This window comes from Mobula birostris, chromosome 18 (assembly GCF_030028105.1).
Source record: "Mobula birostris isolate sMobBir1 chromosome 18, sMobBir1.hap1, whole genome shotgun sequence".
Lineage (NCBI taxonomy): Eukaryota > Metazoa > Chordata > Chondrichthyes > Myliobatiformes > Myliobatidae > Mobula > Mobula birostris.
The window spans coordinates 70,866,430-70,885,038 of NC_092387.1; the positions used below are offsets into that span (position 1 = coordinate 70,866,430).

General features: G+C 41.2%; 1 protein-coding gene across 4 annotated transcripts in view; it reads right to left on the reverse strand.

Annotated features, from left to right (window-relative positions):
* Positions 1–18,609, reverse strand: part of kat6b (K(lysine) acetyltransferase 6B) — a 236,014-nt gene that overhangs the window by 95,803 nt on the left and 121,602 nt on the right. For all 4 annotated transcript variants that reach the window (XM_072282937.1, XM_072282935.1, XM_072282936.1 and 1 more), the window contains 2 exons: positions 15,796–15,851; positions 12,068–12,186 (listed from right to left, as the gene is read on the reverse strand). In XM_072282937.1, the coding sequence (XP_072139038.1) occupies positions 12,068–12,186; positions 15,796–15,851 (175 nt within the window). The remainder of the gene's footprint in view (positions 1–12,067; positions 12,187–15,795; positions 15,852–18,609) is intronic.

The following is an 18,609-nucleotide window of genomic DNA, read 5'->3' on the forward strand; positions in this document are numbered from 1 at the left end:
TCCACCATCAATATTTTCCACAGGAGGCGCTACCTTCAGAAGGCATTAAGTATCCCCACCATCTCTCCATCAAGAAGAACAGAAGCTTGAAGACCCACACTCCTAGGTTCAAGCAACACACATCAAAGTTGCTGGTGAACGCAGCAGGCCAGGCAGCATCTGTAGGAAGAGGTGCAGTCGATGTTTCAGGCCGAGACCCTTCGTCAGGACTAACTGAAGGAAGAGTGAGTAAGGGATTTGAAAGTTGGAGGGGAAGGGGGAGATCCAAAATGATAGGAGAAGACAGGAGGGGGAGGGATAGAGCCAAGAGCCAAGAGCTCCTATCATTTTGGATCTCCCCCTCCCCCTCCAACTTTCAAATCCCTTACTCACTCTTCCTTCAGTTAGTCCTGATGAAGGGTCTCGGCCTGAAACGTCGACTGCGCCTCTTCCTACAGATGCTGCCTGGCCTGCTGCGTTCACCAGCAACTTTGATGTGTGTTGCTTGAATTTCCAGCATCTGCAGAATTCCTGTTGTCTATTAGGTTCAAGAACAGCTACTTCGCTTCAACCATTCGGTTCTTGAACCATCTGGCACAAACCTAATCACTAGAGCTTAGCAACACTATGACGAATTTGACCACTTCGCATTAAAATGCATTCTGATGTTTTGTTCAAATTATTTCTTTCCTGTAAAAAATGTTTTACGTTTTTCTTGTGAATGATGCTCATATGATGCTATGCCTGTGAAGCTGCTATAAGAAAGATTTTCATTACATCTGGGTCCACATGTACTCTTTCATGTGACAATAAACTCGACATCTGGTAAATAGAATTTCATAAATTTACAGACCCAATACACTGGTGTAGTACATGCTTATTGATCAGTATATATCATGTGACCATTTCTTTTTGCCTTTATAGCTTGTATTTAATTTCAAATCAGCACTGAGTAAGTATAAAATATATTGAAGGCTTGCTAAAGATACTGCAGAGTTTTTTCAAAAGAACATTTCAAACCAAATTTCAGAAGAAATTCACAGGAAGCGAAATAATTTATTTCACGTTTTTCATTAATGCAATACAAAAAGAACTACCTTTGTAAACCAATGCAGGAAGTATAACACTTGCCAAAAATTCAGTTAGATTACAACACAAGAATGTTTTCTATTCAGATTCTTCTGAATCTACCAAGCTCAGTATTTCTTACTTATTTCAAATGTTTTTATTTCTCTTCTTAAACCAATGTATTTCTGTTTCTCAAATGAAGCAGTTCAGAACTTCAGCTGGTTCATTATAAAAAGAAACATAGAAAACCTACAGCACAATACAGGCCCTTTGGCCAACAAAGCTGTGCCAAACATGTCCCTACCTGAGAAATTACCTAGGGTTACCCACAGCCCTCTATTTTTCTGAGCTCCATATACCTTCCAGGAGTCTCTTAAAAGACCCTACTGTATCCACCTCCACCACCGTTGCCGGCAGCTCATTCCACGCACTCACCACTCTCTCCCTGATACCTCCTCTGTATCTGCTTCCAAGCACCTTAAAACTGTGCTCTCTCATGATAGCCATTTCAGCCCTGGGAAAAAGCCTCCGACTATCCACAAGATCAATGCCTCTCATCATCTTATACACCTCTATCAGGTCACCTCTCATCCTCCGTTGCTCCAAGGAAAAAAGGCCGAGTTCACTCAACCTATTCTGATAAGGCATGCTCCCCAATCCAGGCCACCATCCTTGTAAATCTCCTCTGCACCTTTTCTATGGTTTCCACATCCTTCCTATAGTGAGGCGACCAGAACTGAGCACAGTACTCCAAGTGCGGTCTGACCAGGGTCCTATGTAGCTGCAACATCACCTCTTGGCTCTTAAAGTCAACCCCACGACTGATGAAGGCCAATGCACCGTATGCTTTCTTAACCACACAGTCAACCTGCGCAGCAGCTTTGAGTATCATATGGACTCGGATCCCAAGATCCCTCTGATCCTCCACACTGCCAAGAGTCTTCCCATTAATACTATATTCTGTCATCATATTTGACCTACCAAAATGAACCACCTCACACTTATCCGGGTTGAACTCCATCTGCCACTTCTCAGCCCAGTTATGCATCCTATCAATGTTCCACTGTAACCTCTATCTATCTGCTTTTACAGCCATTGTCCTCCACCTTCCCTTCTTCACTACTTATTAACTCATAAGTTCTATTACTCCAGATATTTGCATAGTATCAGATCCATAGCAAGATGATCTTCTTCTTGATATCACTGATAAATAGATTTCATTCCACACTTTCAGACTAATCTCAAGAAAGGCAGGGTGTGGAATGTTAGGCAGATGAAGGACAAAGAATTGCACGCAGATGAGGCCTTCATAGCCAGCCTGGATAAAAAGTAAATGCTCTTCTACTTCCTTATGCTTATTATGCTTAGTTACCTTTCTTTTAGCTGCTGACATGAGCTGACCCCTTCTGGGATCAAGACTGATGTCATGAAAGAGCTATTGTAAACATCATTTTCAATTCTGTGCTGCAAGAAGTGTCTTTCCGACTGTCACTTAAAATAATTTGACTCTATATTTTACAGAACAGACAAAGAGGGTCCTTTAACCAAGTGAATATTCTTCAGTTTGTGTATCATACTTCTATGAAGCTTATCAACACTCTCATGAATATTATTAAATTTTTTTGGCGTGTGCCTGCGTGCGTGCGAGTCTGTGCGTGTGCATCTGTGTGTGCGTGCGTTTGTGATGATGTCTTTTTCATGGCCTTTACAAGGCGCGGAGCGAGACAGAGAGACTGTGTGGCACACCACTCCTCACACAGACATTTTCGCAGTATTTTTCCCTTTATTTTACGAGGTTGAGTTGCGATCTCGACACTCAACCCGGCACGGATGGAAAGCATACTCGGGAGCGGACCTTACTGGCTTCGAACCTGGGAGCCTCCGCTCCTGGGTCCGGCACTGATGTCATTGCACCACCAGCTGGCTGAATATTATGAAAATTTAAAACTATTCTTTTCCATCACTTTAAATCCTTGCACTCACAGATCCCCAAATTATTTGAAACTTCTGTTCTTCAGGTAGTCAGCTTGGACCAAATACATGTCCAAGTTTGAATAACAAGATGACTAGCAGCAATTCAATGAGTAGGTAGACAACTTCTCCAAATCAACACCAATACTTGCACATTCTCTTTGCTACATTGCTGTGTATGGCCAGATTCAAACTTCCAATGTGAGCTGGTTGTCTAAGAAGGTAAAGTTCAAACGGATCATCTAGCTTTTTTAAGCAGTATTTTTATTCTTAAAAGCTTTCTCATTGAACCATGAGATCAGGAGGTTAATTCCTGTAAGCCAAATCACTCTGGAACGGTCAAGACAGCAGCACTGTCAGCATACTAGCCGCCTGCTTCATTATATTTCACCTATCACCATGACTTTTAGCGTATACATGCCCGAGTAATGCAGAGATGCCTATCAAGCTGTCAGTGGGGAGGCCAGTACCCAGTTTATGCCCTTCCACAATGTCTCTACAAAACACAACTAAAAAAAGTTATAATAGAGTCATAGCAAGAGCTAGAAGAAATCAATCAGCAATTGTCTTCTAGCTGTTGGATAATGCCTTTAAATAGAGTATGTGGGGTAACTTCCTGCTAGCGAATCCATGTGTAAGGTGAAGAAATTGCACTTGTTAGAGCATCACGCTGCAGTGGATGAAGTCTGCATTGCACAATGGCTTGCAACTTATCTGTTGTGTAAACCTGTTATACACTCTGGATACTTCACTGGGCATATTATTACCCATACTCACATGGTATCCAATGCAGCTGGCCCCAGAAATGTGCATGTGATGTTGAAACCGATCATCTCCCAAGCCATCATCTCCTCTGTCTTTTTATGTACCAAAACACAGGCATTAACACCATAAGACATGGGAGCAGTCGGCCACTCAGCCAATCAAGTCCGGTCCGAAATTCCATCACCGCAGATTTATTATCCCTTTCAACTCCATTCTTCTGCCTTCTCCCCCTAACCTTTGATGCCTGACTAACTAAGAACCTATCAACCTTCACTTTAAATGTACTCAATGACTTGGCCTCTACAGCTGTCTGTGGCAATGAATTCCACAGATTTACCACCTTCTGAAGAAATTCATTCTAGTTTCTGTTCTAAATGGATGTTCCTCTATTCTAAGACTTTGCACACTGGTCCTGGAATCACCTACTGTAGGAAACATCTTCTCCAAATCCACTCTGTCTAGGCCTTTTAATATTCAATAGGGTGCAATGAGCTTCCGCTTATTCATCTGAACTCCAGTAACAATAGGCCCAGAGCCCTCAAACACTCCTCATATGTTAACACTTTCATTCCCGGAGTTACTCTCATAAACATCCTCTGGACTCTCTCCAATGCCAGCACATCTTTTCTTAGATAAGGGTCCCCAAACTGCTCACAATACTTCGTGTGGTCTGACCAATGCCTTAGAAAGCCTCAGTATTACATCCTTGCTCATATATTATATTCCTCTCGAAATGAATCCTAATATCATATTTGCTTTCCTTACCACCGACTCAACCTCCAAGTTAGGGAATCCTGCTCAAGGACTCTCAAGTCCCTTTGCACCTCTGACTTTTGAATTTTCTTCCCATTTAGAAAATAGACTATGCCTTTATTCCTTCTACCAAAGTAGATGACCAGACACTTCCCTACACTACATTCTATTTGCCATTTGTTTGCCCATTCTCCCAATCTGTTCAAGTCCTTCTTCAGACTCCATGCTTCTTCAACACTACCTGCCATTCCAACCATCTTTGTATCATTTGAAAACCTGGTCACAAAGCCATCAATTCCATCATACAAATCATTGACGTGTAACGTGAAAAGAAGTGGTCCCAATGCAGACCACTGCGAAACACCTCTTGACAACAGCAGCCAATCAGAAGAGGTCCTCTTTGTTCCAACTCTTTGCCCCCTGCCAGTCTGCCATCTTCCATACATGCTGATATCTTTCCTGTTAATACCATAGACTCTTATCTTGTTAAACTGTCTCATGGCGACGCCTTGTCAAAGGCCTTCTGAAAATCCAAGTAAACAACATCCACTGACTCTCCTTTGTCTATCCTGCCTGTTCTTTCCTCAAAGAATTCCAACAGATTTGTCAGGCAAGACTTTCCCTTAAGGAAAACATGTTCACTTTGGTCTACTTTATCACACGCCTCCATACCCTGAAACCAAATGCTTAATAATGGTCTCTACCACCTTCCCAACCACTGAAGTCAGGCTAACTGGCCTATATTTCCTTTCATCTGTCTCTCTTCTTGAAGAGTGGAGTGATATTTGCAATTTTTCAGTTCTCCAGAACCATTCCAGAGTCTACTGATTCTTAAGAGTTCATCAGTAATGCCTCAACAATTTCTACTACTACCTCCTTCAAAACCTTGGAATATAATCCATCTGGTCTAGGTGACTTAGCTACCTTTAAGACCTTTCAGTTTCACAAACATCTTCTCCTTAGTAATAGCAACTACACTCACTTTTGCCCCTTAACATTCTTTAATTTCTGGTATACTCCTAGTATTTTCCATAGTGAAAGCTGACACAAAACACTTATTAAGTTCATCCAATATTTCTTTGTCCCCCATTACTACCTCTCCAGCGTCATTTTCCAGCAGTCAATATCTATTATAGCCTCTCTTTTACTCTTTATATATTTCAAAAAACTTTTGGCATCCTCTTTGATATTATTGGCCATCTTACCCTTATATTTCATTTTGTCTCCTTATTGCTTTAATTGGTGCTTACTGTTGTTTTATAAAAGTACCCAATTTTCTAGCTTCCCATTAATTTTTGCTATATTGTATGCCTGCTCTTTTGCTTTTATGCAGTCTTTGGCTTCCCTGGTCAGCCACAGTTGCCTCATTCTCCCTTCAGAATACTTCCATATCTTTGGGATGTATACATCATGCACCTTCCGAATTGCTCCCAGAAACCTCAGTCATTGCTGCTCTACCCTCTTGCTTGATGGTGTCCTCTTCTAATCAACTTTGGCCAGCCTCTCTCTCATACCTCTGTAATACCCTTTACTCCACTGTAATACTGATAAACTTAACCTTATCTTCTGCTTCTCAGACTGCAGGATGAAGCTATCATATTATGGTCACTTTCTCCCAAACATTCCTTTACCTTAAGATCCTGAAACAAATCCGGTTCATTACACAACACTCAATCTAGAATTGCCTTTCCCCTAGTTAGCTCAACCACAAGCTGCTCTAAAAAGCCACCTCATTATACAAATTCCCTTTAATAGGATACAGCACCAACCTGAAATTCCCAATTTAGTGTACCTGCCTTTTAAAATTCCCTATGACTATCATAACATTGCTCTTTTTACATGCCTTTTCTGTTACAGATTTTCTTTTAGAAGGAGAAAAATTGTTAATTCTTACTCTCTTCGGCCTGATTTGTCAAAGTGATTGTGGTGCATTCTGTACTTTTCAGCAAAGTTGATAAACACAAGAGATTCTGCAAGGTTGAAATCCTGAGAAACACACACAAAATGCTGGAGGAACTCAGCAAGTCAGGCAGCATCTATGGAGGAAATAAAAAGTTGACGTTTCACATTGAGACCCTTCCAATAGGACTGGAAAGGAAGGGAGAAGAAGCCAGAATAAGAAGATGGGGGTGGGGTGGAAGGAGCACAACCTGGCAGGTGGCAGGCGATAGGTGAGAGCAGGTGGGTGGACAGGGAGGAAAATGAAGTGAGAAACAAAGAATAAACAGAAGAAACAAAGAAGTTTGAACAGGATTCTTTGACAAAGAACCTGTTATTTTTGCATTTATCCATAATGTGACAAAAATAAAAGAAATATGAAACATAATAAACTGTTTTATATTTGTAACACGGGTCACAGAACTGGAGAAAAGAGAACACAGACGTTGGAATCCAGAATGCGGTAAGAACTCGGCATGTGTGTGCAGGCAAAGGATGCAATGGCTCCACAGTAGTGTAGTGGTTTGCTTGATGCTATTACACCTTGGGGTGTAGGAATTCCAACGGTGCCTGCAAACAGTTTCTACATTCTACCTATGACCGCGTGGGTTTCTGGGTACTATAGTTTCCTCCCACAGTACAAAGACGTACCAGTGAGTAGGATATTGGTCATTGGCTAGTGTTAAATTGGTAGGTTTCTTGGCAGCGTGGCTCGTTGGGCTGGAAGGCTCTGTTCCACTCTGTATCTTTAAATGAAATAAAATAAATCTATATTTCAGATCAAGATCTTGCATTAGGACAGAGAGGGAACATAGAAAAGTATAGCAGAGTATAGGCCCTTTGGTCCACAATGTTGTCCCAAACATTTAACCTACTCCAAAGTCATCAGTATGTAGCAGAACAAACAAGAAGGAGGAACGTGACAGGGACTGGTCGGGATAGGGGATAGGTGAAACCAGACTGGTAGTGGGTAACGGGCAGATGGAACCAGGAATGGGAGGGAGGTGGGGATGGGGAAAGCAAGCAAAGCAAATGAATGGGTGCAAATGCAGACAGAGCAAAGAGCCAAATTGTACCACATAGGTAAAATTCAAAAGGGCAAAGAATGCAGGACTGCAGGTGCTGCATTTAAATGCGTGTAGCATTCGGAATAAGGTGGACGAACTCGCGGAGCAATTAGAGATTGGTTGGTATAACACTGTGGGCATCGCTGAGTTGTAGCTGAAAGGTGGCCATAGTTGGGAGCATAAAATCAAAGGATATACTTTGTATCTACAGGACAGGCTAGAAGGCATAGGAGGTGGTGTGGCTCTGTTGGTAAGAGACAGGATTACATCTTTAGAAAGAGGTGACATAGGGTCAAAGAATATTGAATCTTTGTGTTTGGAGTTTAGAAATTGCAAGGGTAAAAAAATATTATGGCAATCACATATTGGCCTCCAAATAGTAGACAAGATGTGGGGTTGAGATTGCAAAGGAAGCTAGAAAAGGCATGTAATGGGGGACTTCAATATGCAAGGGGATTGGGAAAGTCAAATTGGTGTCAGATCGCAAGAGAGGGAATTTGTTGAATGCCTAAGAGATGGCTTTTTAGAGCAGCTTGTGCTTGAGCCTGCTCCAGGAAAGGCCATCTTAGATTGGGTGTTGTGTAATAACCCTGACTTTATTAGGGAGCTCAATGTAAAGGAGCCCTTAGGAGACAGTGATCATAATACAATTGAATTCTTACTGCAATTTGACAGGGAGAAGCATAACTTACATGTGTCAGTATCGCAATGGAATAAAGGGAATTACAGAGGTATGAGAGAGGAGCTTGCCCAGGTGGATTGGGGGAGGATATTGGCGGGGATGACGGCAGAGTAGAGATGACTGAAGTTTCTGGGAATAGTTCACAAGGCACAGGATAGATATGTCCCAGAGGAAGAAGTTCTCAAATGGCAGAGGTAGGCAACAGTGGCTGACACAAGGACTGCATAAACCCAAAGAAAGGGAATATAAGGTGGTAATAGTGAGTGAGAAGTTGGATGATTGGGAAGCTTTCAAAATCCAACAAAAGGCAACTAAAAAGCTATAGGAAGGGAAAATATAATCATCAAATAATATAAAGCAAGATATCAAAAGTTTATTCAGTTATATAAAGAGTAAAAAGGAGCTGAGAGTTGATATTGGACTGCTGGAAAATGATGCTGGTGAGGTAGTAATGGGGAACAAAGAAATGGAAGATGAACTTAAGACCATAAGACATAGGAGCAGAATTAGGCCATCTGCCCATCGAGTCTGCACTGCTATTCAATCAGGCTGATCCTTTTTTCTCCCTCCTCAACCCCAGTTCCTGGCCTTCTCCCTGTAACCTTTGATGCCATGTCCAATCAAGAACCTATCAATCTCTGTCTTAAATACACCCAACAACCTGGCCTCCACAGCTGCACATGGCAACAAATTCCACAAATTCACCACCCTACGGCTGAAGAAATTTCTCCGCATCTCTGTTTTGAAAGGACGCCCCTCTATCCTGAGGCTGTGCCCTCTTGTCCTAGACTCTTCCACCATGGGAATCATCCTTTCCACATCTACTCTGTCTAAGCCTTTCAACATTCGAAAGGTTTCAATAAGAACCCCCCTCATCCTTCTGGATCCCAGCAAATACAGACCCAGAACCATCAAACATTCCTTGTATGATAACCCTTTCATTCTTGGAATCATCCTTGTGAACCTCCACTGGACCCTCTCCAAAGCCAACACACCTTTTCTAAGATGAGGGACCCAAAATTGTTCACAATACTCAAGGTGAGGCCTCAGCATCACATCCTTGTTCTTGTATTCCAGATCTCTTAAAATGAAAGTTAACATAGCATTTGCCTTCCTCACCAACTCAACCTGTAAGTTAACCTTCAGGATGTTCTGCACAAGGACTCCCAAGTCCCTCTGCATCTCAGATTCCTGGGTTTTCTCACCACTTAGAAAATAGTCCACACATTTATTTCTACTACCAAAGTGCATGACTATGCATTTTCTAAAACTGTATTTCATTTGCCACTTTCTTGCCAATTCTCCTAATCTATCTAAGTCCTCTGCATCCTACTTGTTTCCTCAACACTATCTGCCCCTCCACCACTCTTCGTATCATCAGCAAACTTGGCAACAAAGCCATCTATTCCACCAACTAGATCATTTATATTCAGCATAAAAAGCAGTCCCAACAATGACCCTTGCAGAACACCACTAGTCACTGGCAGCCAACCACTAAAAGATCCTTTTATCCCCACTTGCTGCCTCCTACCAATCAGCCAATGCTCTAACCATGTTAGTAACTTTCCTGTAATACCATGGGCTCTGAACTTGGTAAGCAGCCTCACTGTGGCACCTTGTCAAAGGCCTTCTGAAAGTCCAAATATACAACGTCCACTGCATCCCCTTTATCTATCCAATGTGTAATCTCCTCAAAGAATTCCAACAGGTTCGTCAGGCAGGATTTTCCCTGAAGGAAACCATGCTGACTTTGTCCTATCTTGTCCTGTGTCACCAAGTACTCCATCACCTCATCCTTTAATTGCCTCTAACATCTTCCCAACCACTGAGGTCAAAGAAACATAGAAAACCTACAGCACAATACAGGCCCTTTGGCCCACAAAGTTGTGCTGGACGTGTCCTTACCTTAGAAATTACTAGGGTTATCCACAGCCTTCTACTTTTCTAAGCTCCATGTACCTATCCAAAAGTATCCACCTCCACTACCGTTGCCGGCAGCCCATTCCACGCATTCACCACTCTCTGCGTAAAAAACTTACCCCTGACATCTCCTCTGTACCTACTCCCAAGCACCTTTAACCTGTGCCCTCTTGTGGCAGCCATTTCAGCCCTGGGAAAAAGCGTCTGACTATCAGGCTAACTGATCTATAATTTCCTTTCTGCTGTTTTTCTCCTTTCTTAAAGACTGGAGTGACATCTACAATTTTCCAGTCCACTGGTACCATGCCAGAGTCTAATAATATTTGAAAGATCATTTCGTATGCTACCACAATCTCTAATGCTACCTCTTTCAGAACCCTAGGGTGCAGTTCCTCTGGTCCGGATGACTTATGTACCTTTAGGTCTTTCAGCTTTTTAAGCACCTTCTCTCTTGTAACAGTAACTGCACCCACTTCTCTTCCATCACACACTACAGCATCAGGTATACTGCAAATACTCATTTAGTTCATCAGCCGTCTCCTTGTCCCCTGTTATAATTTCTCCTTCCTCAGTTTCTAGTGGTCCTATATCCATTCTAATTTTGCTTTTGTTTTTAACATACTTGAAAAAACTTTTTCTATCCACTTTGATATTATTTGCTAGCTTGCTTTTCATATTTAATACTTCAACTTTTCTCTTCTAATTTTTTTAGTTGCTCTCTGTAGGTTTTTTAAAAACTTCCCAATCCTCTATCTTCCTAACTTAATGAGTACTTTGCATCTGTCTTCACTGTGGAAGACACTAGCAGTGTACCAGAAGTCCGTGAGTGTCAGGGAGCAGGAGTGAGTGCCATTGCTATTACAAAGGGAAAAAGTACTTGGCAAACTGAAAGATCTTCAGGTGGATAAGTCACCTGGGCCAGATGAACTACATCCTGGAGTCCTAAGAGAGGTTGTGAAGAGATAACAGATGCATTGGTCATGATCTTACAATAATCACTTGATTCTGGTATGATTCCAGAGGACTGGAAGATTGTAAATGTTATTCCGCTCTTTAAGAAGGGAGGAAGGCAAAATGAAGGAAATGATAGGCCAGTTAGCCTAACCTCAGTGGTTGGGAAGTGTTGGAGTCTATTACTATGGATGAGGTTTCGAGGTACATGTTGGCTAATTACAAAATAAGTCAAAGTCAGCACGTTTTCTGTAAAAGGAAATCTTGCCTGACAAGTCTGCTCGAGTTCTTCGAAGAAGTAACCAGCAGGGTGGACAAAGGAGAAACAGGGTATGTCATATACTTGGATTTTCTGAAGTTCTGAGCATCAAAGGTTATGGCGCGAAGGCAGGTGTATGGGGTTGAGTGGGATCTGGAATCAGCCATGATGGAATGGCAAAGCAGACTCGATGGGCTGAACTGTCTAATTCTGCTCCAATGTCTTATGGTCTTAAAGGAGGTAGACACTCAGCTGGAAAGTGAGTATGTATAGAAGGAGAATGAAAGAAGAGAGGGTTAAATGAAATTAGAAAATTCAATGTTCATACCACTGGGTTGCATACCAATAATATGAGCATTTAACTTTCCAATTTCACGTAACCCAAACCACTTTTATTCTCCCACATCAATATTTTTGCTCTGTCTATTCACCTTTCCCAGGTGGTTCAATCTTAATCCATCATTTTCTTCGCCGTTATTCACACAACCCGTTCCACCTATGACTGTCTATCCCTCTGCACGCCACTGACGGTCTTTCTTCACACCACTAACTGTCCCTCTTCCTTTTCGGTCCTGATGCAGAGCTTTGACCCAAAATGTCGACATAGACCATTTGCCTCCACAGATGCTGCTTGACCCACTGAGTTCTTCCAGAGTTCTACTTTTTGTTTCTAGATATAGAGTTTCTTTTACCAGTCAAATAGAAAGGTCTCACCTGGAGTGATAAATGCCGAGCTTGCTTGAACATTTCCAAGTCCTCATCTGTCACATAGTCCTGATGACAGGCTACACTCTCATCTGTGCTTTCCTTTTGGATAGATTTTGTTTCTTTCCCTGCCATTCACCAAAGCAGCAAAAGAAAAATGATCACATACACGAGTAAAATCCAGCATTACATGAATTTGATATACTCTCTATACACAATTCCTTACAAAGCTCACAATTTCTGGTGCTCTGTTACTCGGGCATGATAGATTAGCATTCTCCATCTAACAATCCTTAGCACCACTGATAGCGCAAATAAACAGGACATGCAGGTAAGGTGGGTAGATGTGGAGAAGCATTTCTTTTGTTGCTGAGATACAACAAGGATGGTTACTTTTCGCAAATAAATAAAGCAGACAAGAACTAAGTGAAATACTAACAGATCTATCATTCAATATATCTCTTTTACTTTAAAACACTGTAAGCAAATAATGTAAAAAGCTGCACTACTGTGTAGAAATGACTAGAAAAATGACTTAAAAGTGTGTGAAAAGATGGGATTCTCACACAATTCTAAAGAAATGTGGGAGGCAACACAGCTTTTTAGAATACTCACTACTGTAACTAAAGCAAATTAAACAGATTTGATCTGTGCTGCAAGTTTATTTTTGAAAATATAAAGATATTATTAGAATCTGAGAAAGATACAAGGCAATTTGTTTTGTGAATATTCCTACTAAAGGAAAACCAAAGCATGAGAAGTGCCATGTGATAAAAGAGCATGTACTGGGCAGGTTGGAGCTGAAGAGCCTGAAAAACCGAAGAGATATTAGTAGTGATCTTTCAAACATCAAAGATTCAGGAAAGGTTCATGAGGACTGGGAAGTCACAAATATGACACCCCTGTCTAAGGAGGAACAGAGGTAAAATTATAGTTGGTTAGCCTGACCTCAGTGCTAAGATCTTAGAGTCCATCATTAAGGATGAAATTTCAGTAAATTAATTTTAAGTGCTTTAGAAATTTTCGAAAAAGCTGACTTCCAGAACTATTCCAGTTTAGAACAAGACCAAAACATGTGTGTCAGTGTAGCTGTCTCAGTTTTACATCTATCACAATAACTATCAACATTAGGGAATATTTTAGACAATCTCTCCTCCGTCAAATGGTAACGATGTGCAATTTTAAATTGAATCAGTGAGTGACTAGCACAGATCGAAGAAGAGTTAACCTAACAAATTAACTGTGCTTTTTGGAAGAATTCCTCAAAATACCCGTGGTATCTCTGTGTCTGACCAACATATTATTGCATTTGTTACATTGATAGCTACGAGGGACATTTTGTTGAAGTGGAAGGATATATCGGCTCCCACTTTTGTCACAATGGTTCTCTCAAGTGATGCTATGCCTTAGTTTGGAGAAGATTAGAAGTCGAACCTTTGGACCTTTGTTTGATTTTGAGAAAAGATGGGGTTCATTTGCTCGTTATTATCATTTGAGTTAATTGATAGATTTCCTCCATGGTCTAATTGTAAGTTTTTGGTACATTTTTTTTTCTTGCTGGTGGTTTGATGTTTATCTTTAGAAGCATTTTGTATGACGCATGGCTCCGGGGTTGAACACCTAATGGAGTTTCTTTTCCCCACTTTTTCTTGCTTAGTAAGGGTTTTTTTAAATCACCAAAATTTTTTCAATCTTTAAAACAAAGTTTTTTTTCTTGAGACATTGCAAGTGTTGCTTACTTCGATGTACTCGTGTTAATTTTGGATAATAATAATAAAAAGATTTGAAAAGAAAGAAATTTCAGAGTACTTCAAGTACATAATAAGGAGAGGGTGAGGTCAGTACAGTTCTGTTAAGAGGAGAGCTTGCATGACAAATGTTAAAATTCTTTGAGGTGGTAACAAGCAGGTTAAAGGAGAGTCAGTTGGTGTTCAATTTTCAGAAGGCCTTTGACAAGGTGCTGTACATGAGATTGCTAAACAAGGTAAGAGCCCGTAGTGTTAAAAGGCAGGGTATTAAGGCTACATCCACACTAGACAGGATTAATTTTGAAAACACCAGTTTCGCATAAAAACGACAGGCGTCCACACCAGGCATTTTTGAAAATACGTCCGTCCACATTAAAACGGGTATTTGGGTGAATCTCCTCCTAATGGGCATGTACAGGACACACAGAAATCAAGCGAAGAGGAAACGGTATACTTGGTGTGCGTTTGTCCAGTTACAGACTAGAAAAACTTAAAAGGGAAATTGCCAAACGAAAGACTTGGTGCACGTTTGTCCAGAAACATTTCCTACAGCCATAGTCTCTTCACCGATGAAAGGGACAACAGATACAACTAAATGCAATATGGTTTGTTACTGGGCAAAAGTGAAATTTGCTGTTACCCCATTTGTTTGCCTTTACTTTTGCCATGTCTTTGTGTATTATTTTGCTTTATTTAACATGTGCAATAAAACGAGTTACTGGGCAAAAGTGACAATTGCATCTATTGAATGTTTGCACAAGCAATATATTAATAAAGCACCTTGTTAAGTGTATAAAACATGTCTGCATCAGTGTTGTCTTGTATTTCCATACAATGTTACATCAGGATGTTACACATCTATTGTCAGATATTGTTGTGGTGTTGGAGGTTGCGTTCAAGAAAACTATGAAATGCCGCGCTGCCGCTACCATTTATTCCGGCATGTCATGACAGCGTTTTTAAAATTAGCCTGCACACACAACGCCCAACCGGCGTTTTCAGATTTAAACACTCTGGAGAGTGTTTTAGAAAAGCTCCATTTTCTGGGAAGAAAAACACCGTTTCATTGTGGACAGAGGGCCAAAACTAAGAGAAAAAGCTTCGGTTACGGATTTATCCGGTCTAGTGTGGACGTAGCCTAACGTAGACAGAAAACTGGATGACTGGCAGAAGGCAAACAGCGGGAAAAGGTCATTTTCAGGGTGGCTGCAGGTGAGTAATGGAGTTATGCAGTGGTCAGCGTTGGGACCACAACTCTTCATATCATACATTAATGATCAGGATGACAGAAAGAGGCAAGATAGTTTGTTTAGTGAATATTCCTACAAAAGAAAAAGAAAACATGAGAAGTGCTATGTGATAAAACAGCAGGAACTGCTACTGGACAGGCTGGAGATTGGCTTGGACCTTTGTTTACCATCATCTTGATCACGCTTAATTCTTCCATGTGCCAAGCTCCCTATCCATGCTTTGGGGGGGGGGGGGGTGTCACACCATTTGGTGCTTTGTAAGAAACAAAATTTGTCTCAAGTGAATATCTGATTTCAGTGATCATGCTCTGGAAGCCTAACATCATGGGATTAGGCAGTGAACACTGGGTTACTATTTATAACTCCTTTCTTTTCATGGAAATCTGGATAAATTTTTGGTAAAGGAGTCAACTAAGACTAGTGTGGAAGAGGAACATAACTGTTTTGTGTTATCTACTGAGACTCCCTATAAGTGTTGCAAATATGTTAGAGCCCATCGAGATATCTTTGATAGCTATTATCAGGAAGGTTGTTAGGCGAGAATGCATTAGGCTGACCATTTAACCCCATGTCTTTTGGTAAATAAGCATAGAAAATTTACTTAGCCCATCAATGAGAGCAACTATTGTTCTGTTAAATGTGAATGTGTAGGTGACAGCACCAGCCAGGGTTGGATCCTTCTGAGTCACAGCATGACCAGATGAAGCTGTAGGAGTGTGTTTAATCTTTTGACCCCTACCAGTTGACCCCCTTCCTCTGTCCACTGTCAAAGATCCTCCATCACTGTCTGCAGATCTGTGGAAAAGTGCAAAGTACACTATCAATTGTATGAAGAACATACATTATTTGCAGGATTATATACAAAATTAGGACATTTATACGAGGGAGGAAAATAAATGGAAATATTAGATATATGAATGCAAATTCATTAATTTATTATTAAACTGCATCTTTGTTTAATGCAACTAATCTTTGTTTTCCTAGATATTTTCCGCTCCACTTGTTTATCTTCCTCACTTCCAACCATTCACCATAGAGTGGAATAGAGCTACTAAATTGCAAACGTCACTGGCAATGTAGTTAGCCATTATAACATGTAATAATATGCACAATTTGCTCTTATCTAGCAAGAATTCAGAAATTAGATTAGAAAATTGTACAAACAAAACTGCTTTATACTCAACAGTCTGTAGCATTGTGTGCCTTACTATATTGGCAGGCAGCAATACTGCACACCTTACCTCAAATAAACTTTATACAAGTAGTTTAGCATCTCCCACTGGCAAGAAATTTATTAAACACAAAAAGCTAACTATTCCTACTGATTCTACAATTGTTCACCATTCCTTGTATTTGGATTTTGCATTTACTCACCCATGAATCTTGGAATTTCCAAGTCACACTAAACATTAAATTATGAAATGATGCAAATTTCTTATAAATGCAATTGACTGTGATGCTCTTGGTGCAAACTGGCAGATATTGACACTGTAGTGCTCATAAGGAGCTGCAGTGAGAGGGACCATTCTGAAAATTGGTAACTGGAAAAGGTCAGAAGCTGTAAATCACAAACACGAGAAAATCTGCAGTTGCTGGAAATCCAAAGCAACACACAGAATACTGGAAGAACTCAGCAGGTCAGGCAGCATCTAAGGAAATGAATAAACAGTCGCCATTTCAGGCTGAGACTCCTTTTCGGACTGAGAGAGAAGGGGGACGATGCCCGAGTTCAAGGTGGGGGGAGGGGAGAGGCTAGCTGGAAGGTGATAGGTGAAGCCAGGTAGGTGGGAAAGGTCTAGGGCTGGAGAAGAAAGAATCACAGGAGATGAGAGTGGACAATAGAAGAAGGAGGGGACCTGGGCGCAGGTGGGAGGGGGGGGAGTAATAGGTGGGTGAGAAGTAGTAAAAGGTCAAAGTGGAGAGTAGAGGAAAGGGAGGGGGGATTTTGTTCTCCAGAAGGAGAAATTGATATTCATACCATCAGATTGGAAGCTACCCAGACAGAATATAAGGTGTTGCTTCTCCGCCCTGAGGGTAGCCTCATCTTGGCACAAGAAGAGGCCATGGATAGACACATTGGAATGGGAATAGGAATTGCAATTAAAATGTTTGGCTATCAGCTAGTCCTGTTTGTGGCAGATGGTGCAGAGGTGCTTGACGAAACTGTTGCCAATTTACAAGAAGTCTAATCAATGTAGAGGAAGCTGCATCAGGAGCACCAGACACAATAGACAACCCCAGCAGATTCACAAGTGAAGTGTTGCCTCACCTAAAAGGACAGGCAGGTGTAGCACTTAGGCTGCTTGCCAGGACAAGTGCCTAGAAGGAGATTAGTGGGAAGGGACAAATGGACATGTGAATCGTGGAGAAAGCGGAGGCAGGGAGTGGGGGTTGGGGAGGTAAAGATATATTTAGTGGTAGAGTACCTTTGGATGGTGGAAGTTGCTGAGGATAACCTGTTGGATGCGGAGGGTGATGGAGTGGTAGGTAAGGACAAGAAAGACTCTATCACTATTATGACACTGGGAAGATGTACGGGAAATGGAGGCGATGCAAGTGAGGGCAGCATCAATAGTAGAGGGAGGGAAATCACTTCCTCTAAATGAGGAGGACATCTTGATGGATGTCCTGGAATAGAAAGCCACATCTTGAGAACAGATGTGATGGAGGCGAAGAAATTGAAAAATGGGAATAGCATTTTAAAGGAAATAGGATGGGAAGAGGAATAGTTGAGTTAACTATAGGAATCAGTAGGTTTATTAAAGATGTTGGTTGACAATTGTCTCCAGAGATGGCCCAAGTGAAATCAAGAGCAGGGTGGAAATTGGAGGCAAAGTTGATTAAATTGATGAGCTCAGCATGAGTGCATGAAGCAGTGCCAGTGCAGTCATCAGTGTGGCGGAGACAGAGTTGGGAGTATAACCAGGGACATAGACTGTCCTACATAGACTGTATCAATGTAGCAGAGAAAGAGTTGGGGAGTATAACCAAGGACATAGACAGTCCTACATAGCCAACGAAAAGGTAGGCAGAGCTGGGCCTGTGAGTGAAGCAGTGCCAGTGCAGTCGTCAGTGTGGCAGAGAAAGAGTTGGGGAGTATAGACTGTTCAAACATAGACTGTCCTACATAGCCATGAAAAGGTAGGCAGAGCTGGGCCCGTGAGTGTGCAATTTGAAGCTGAATGCAGTTATCCTAGTTGGCCACTTTAATTATACTTTCAATAGATTCCCTTAGATGATATTTAACAGGATGATGCAGTTAGATTTTCAAAATCTGTATGCCTAAATTTGTATACTTCAATTACAATTACTTAGGCTTTACAAAGTTTAATTAGTAAATCATATTAAATGCAGTTAATTACAAAATAAGGCAAAACGATTTACCATATCAAAGTTGGGAGCAGTCTTTAAACTGGCATTGCCGGGATTAATCAAGGATAAAAAGATTAAAATGTTTTGCCAGAAGCATGGAATGAAATCCAAACTACAGAGTAGCTTTTTAATTTATCCAGTTCAGACTAGAATGATCTAAGTGGATTCATTCACGAGATGC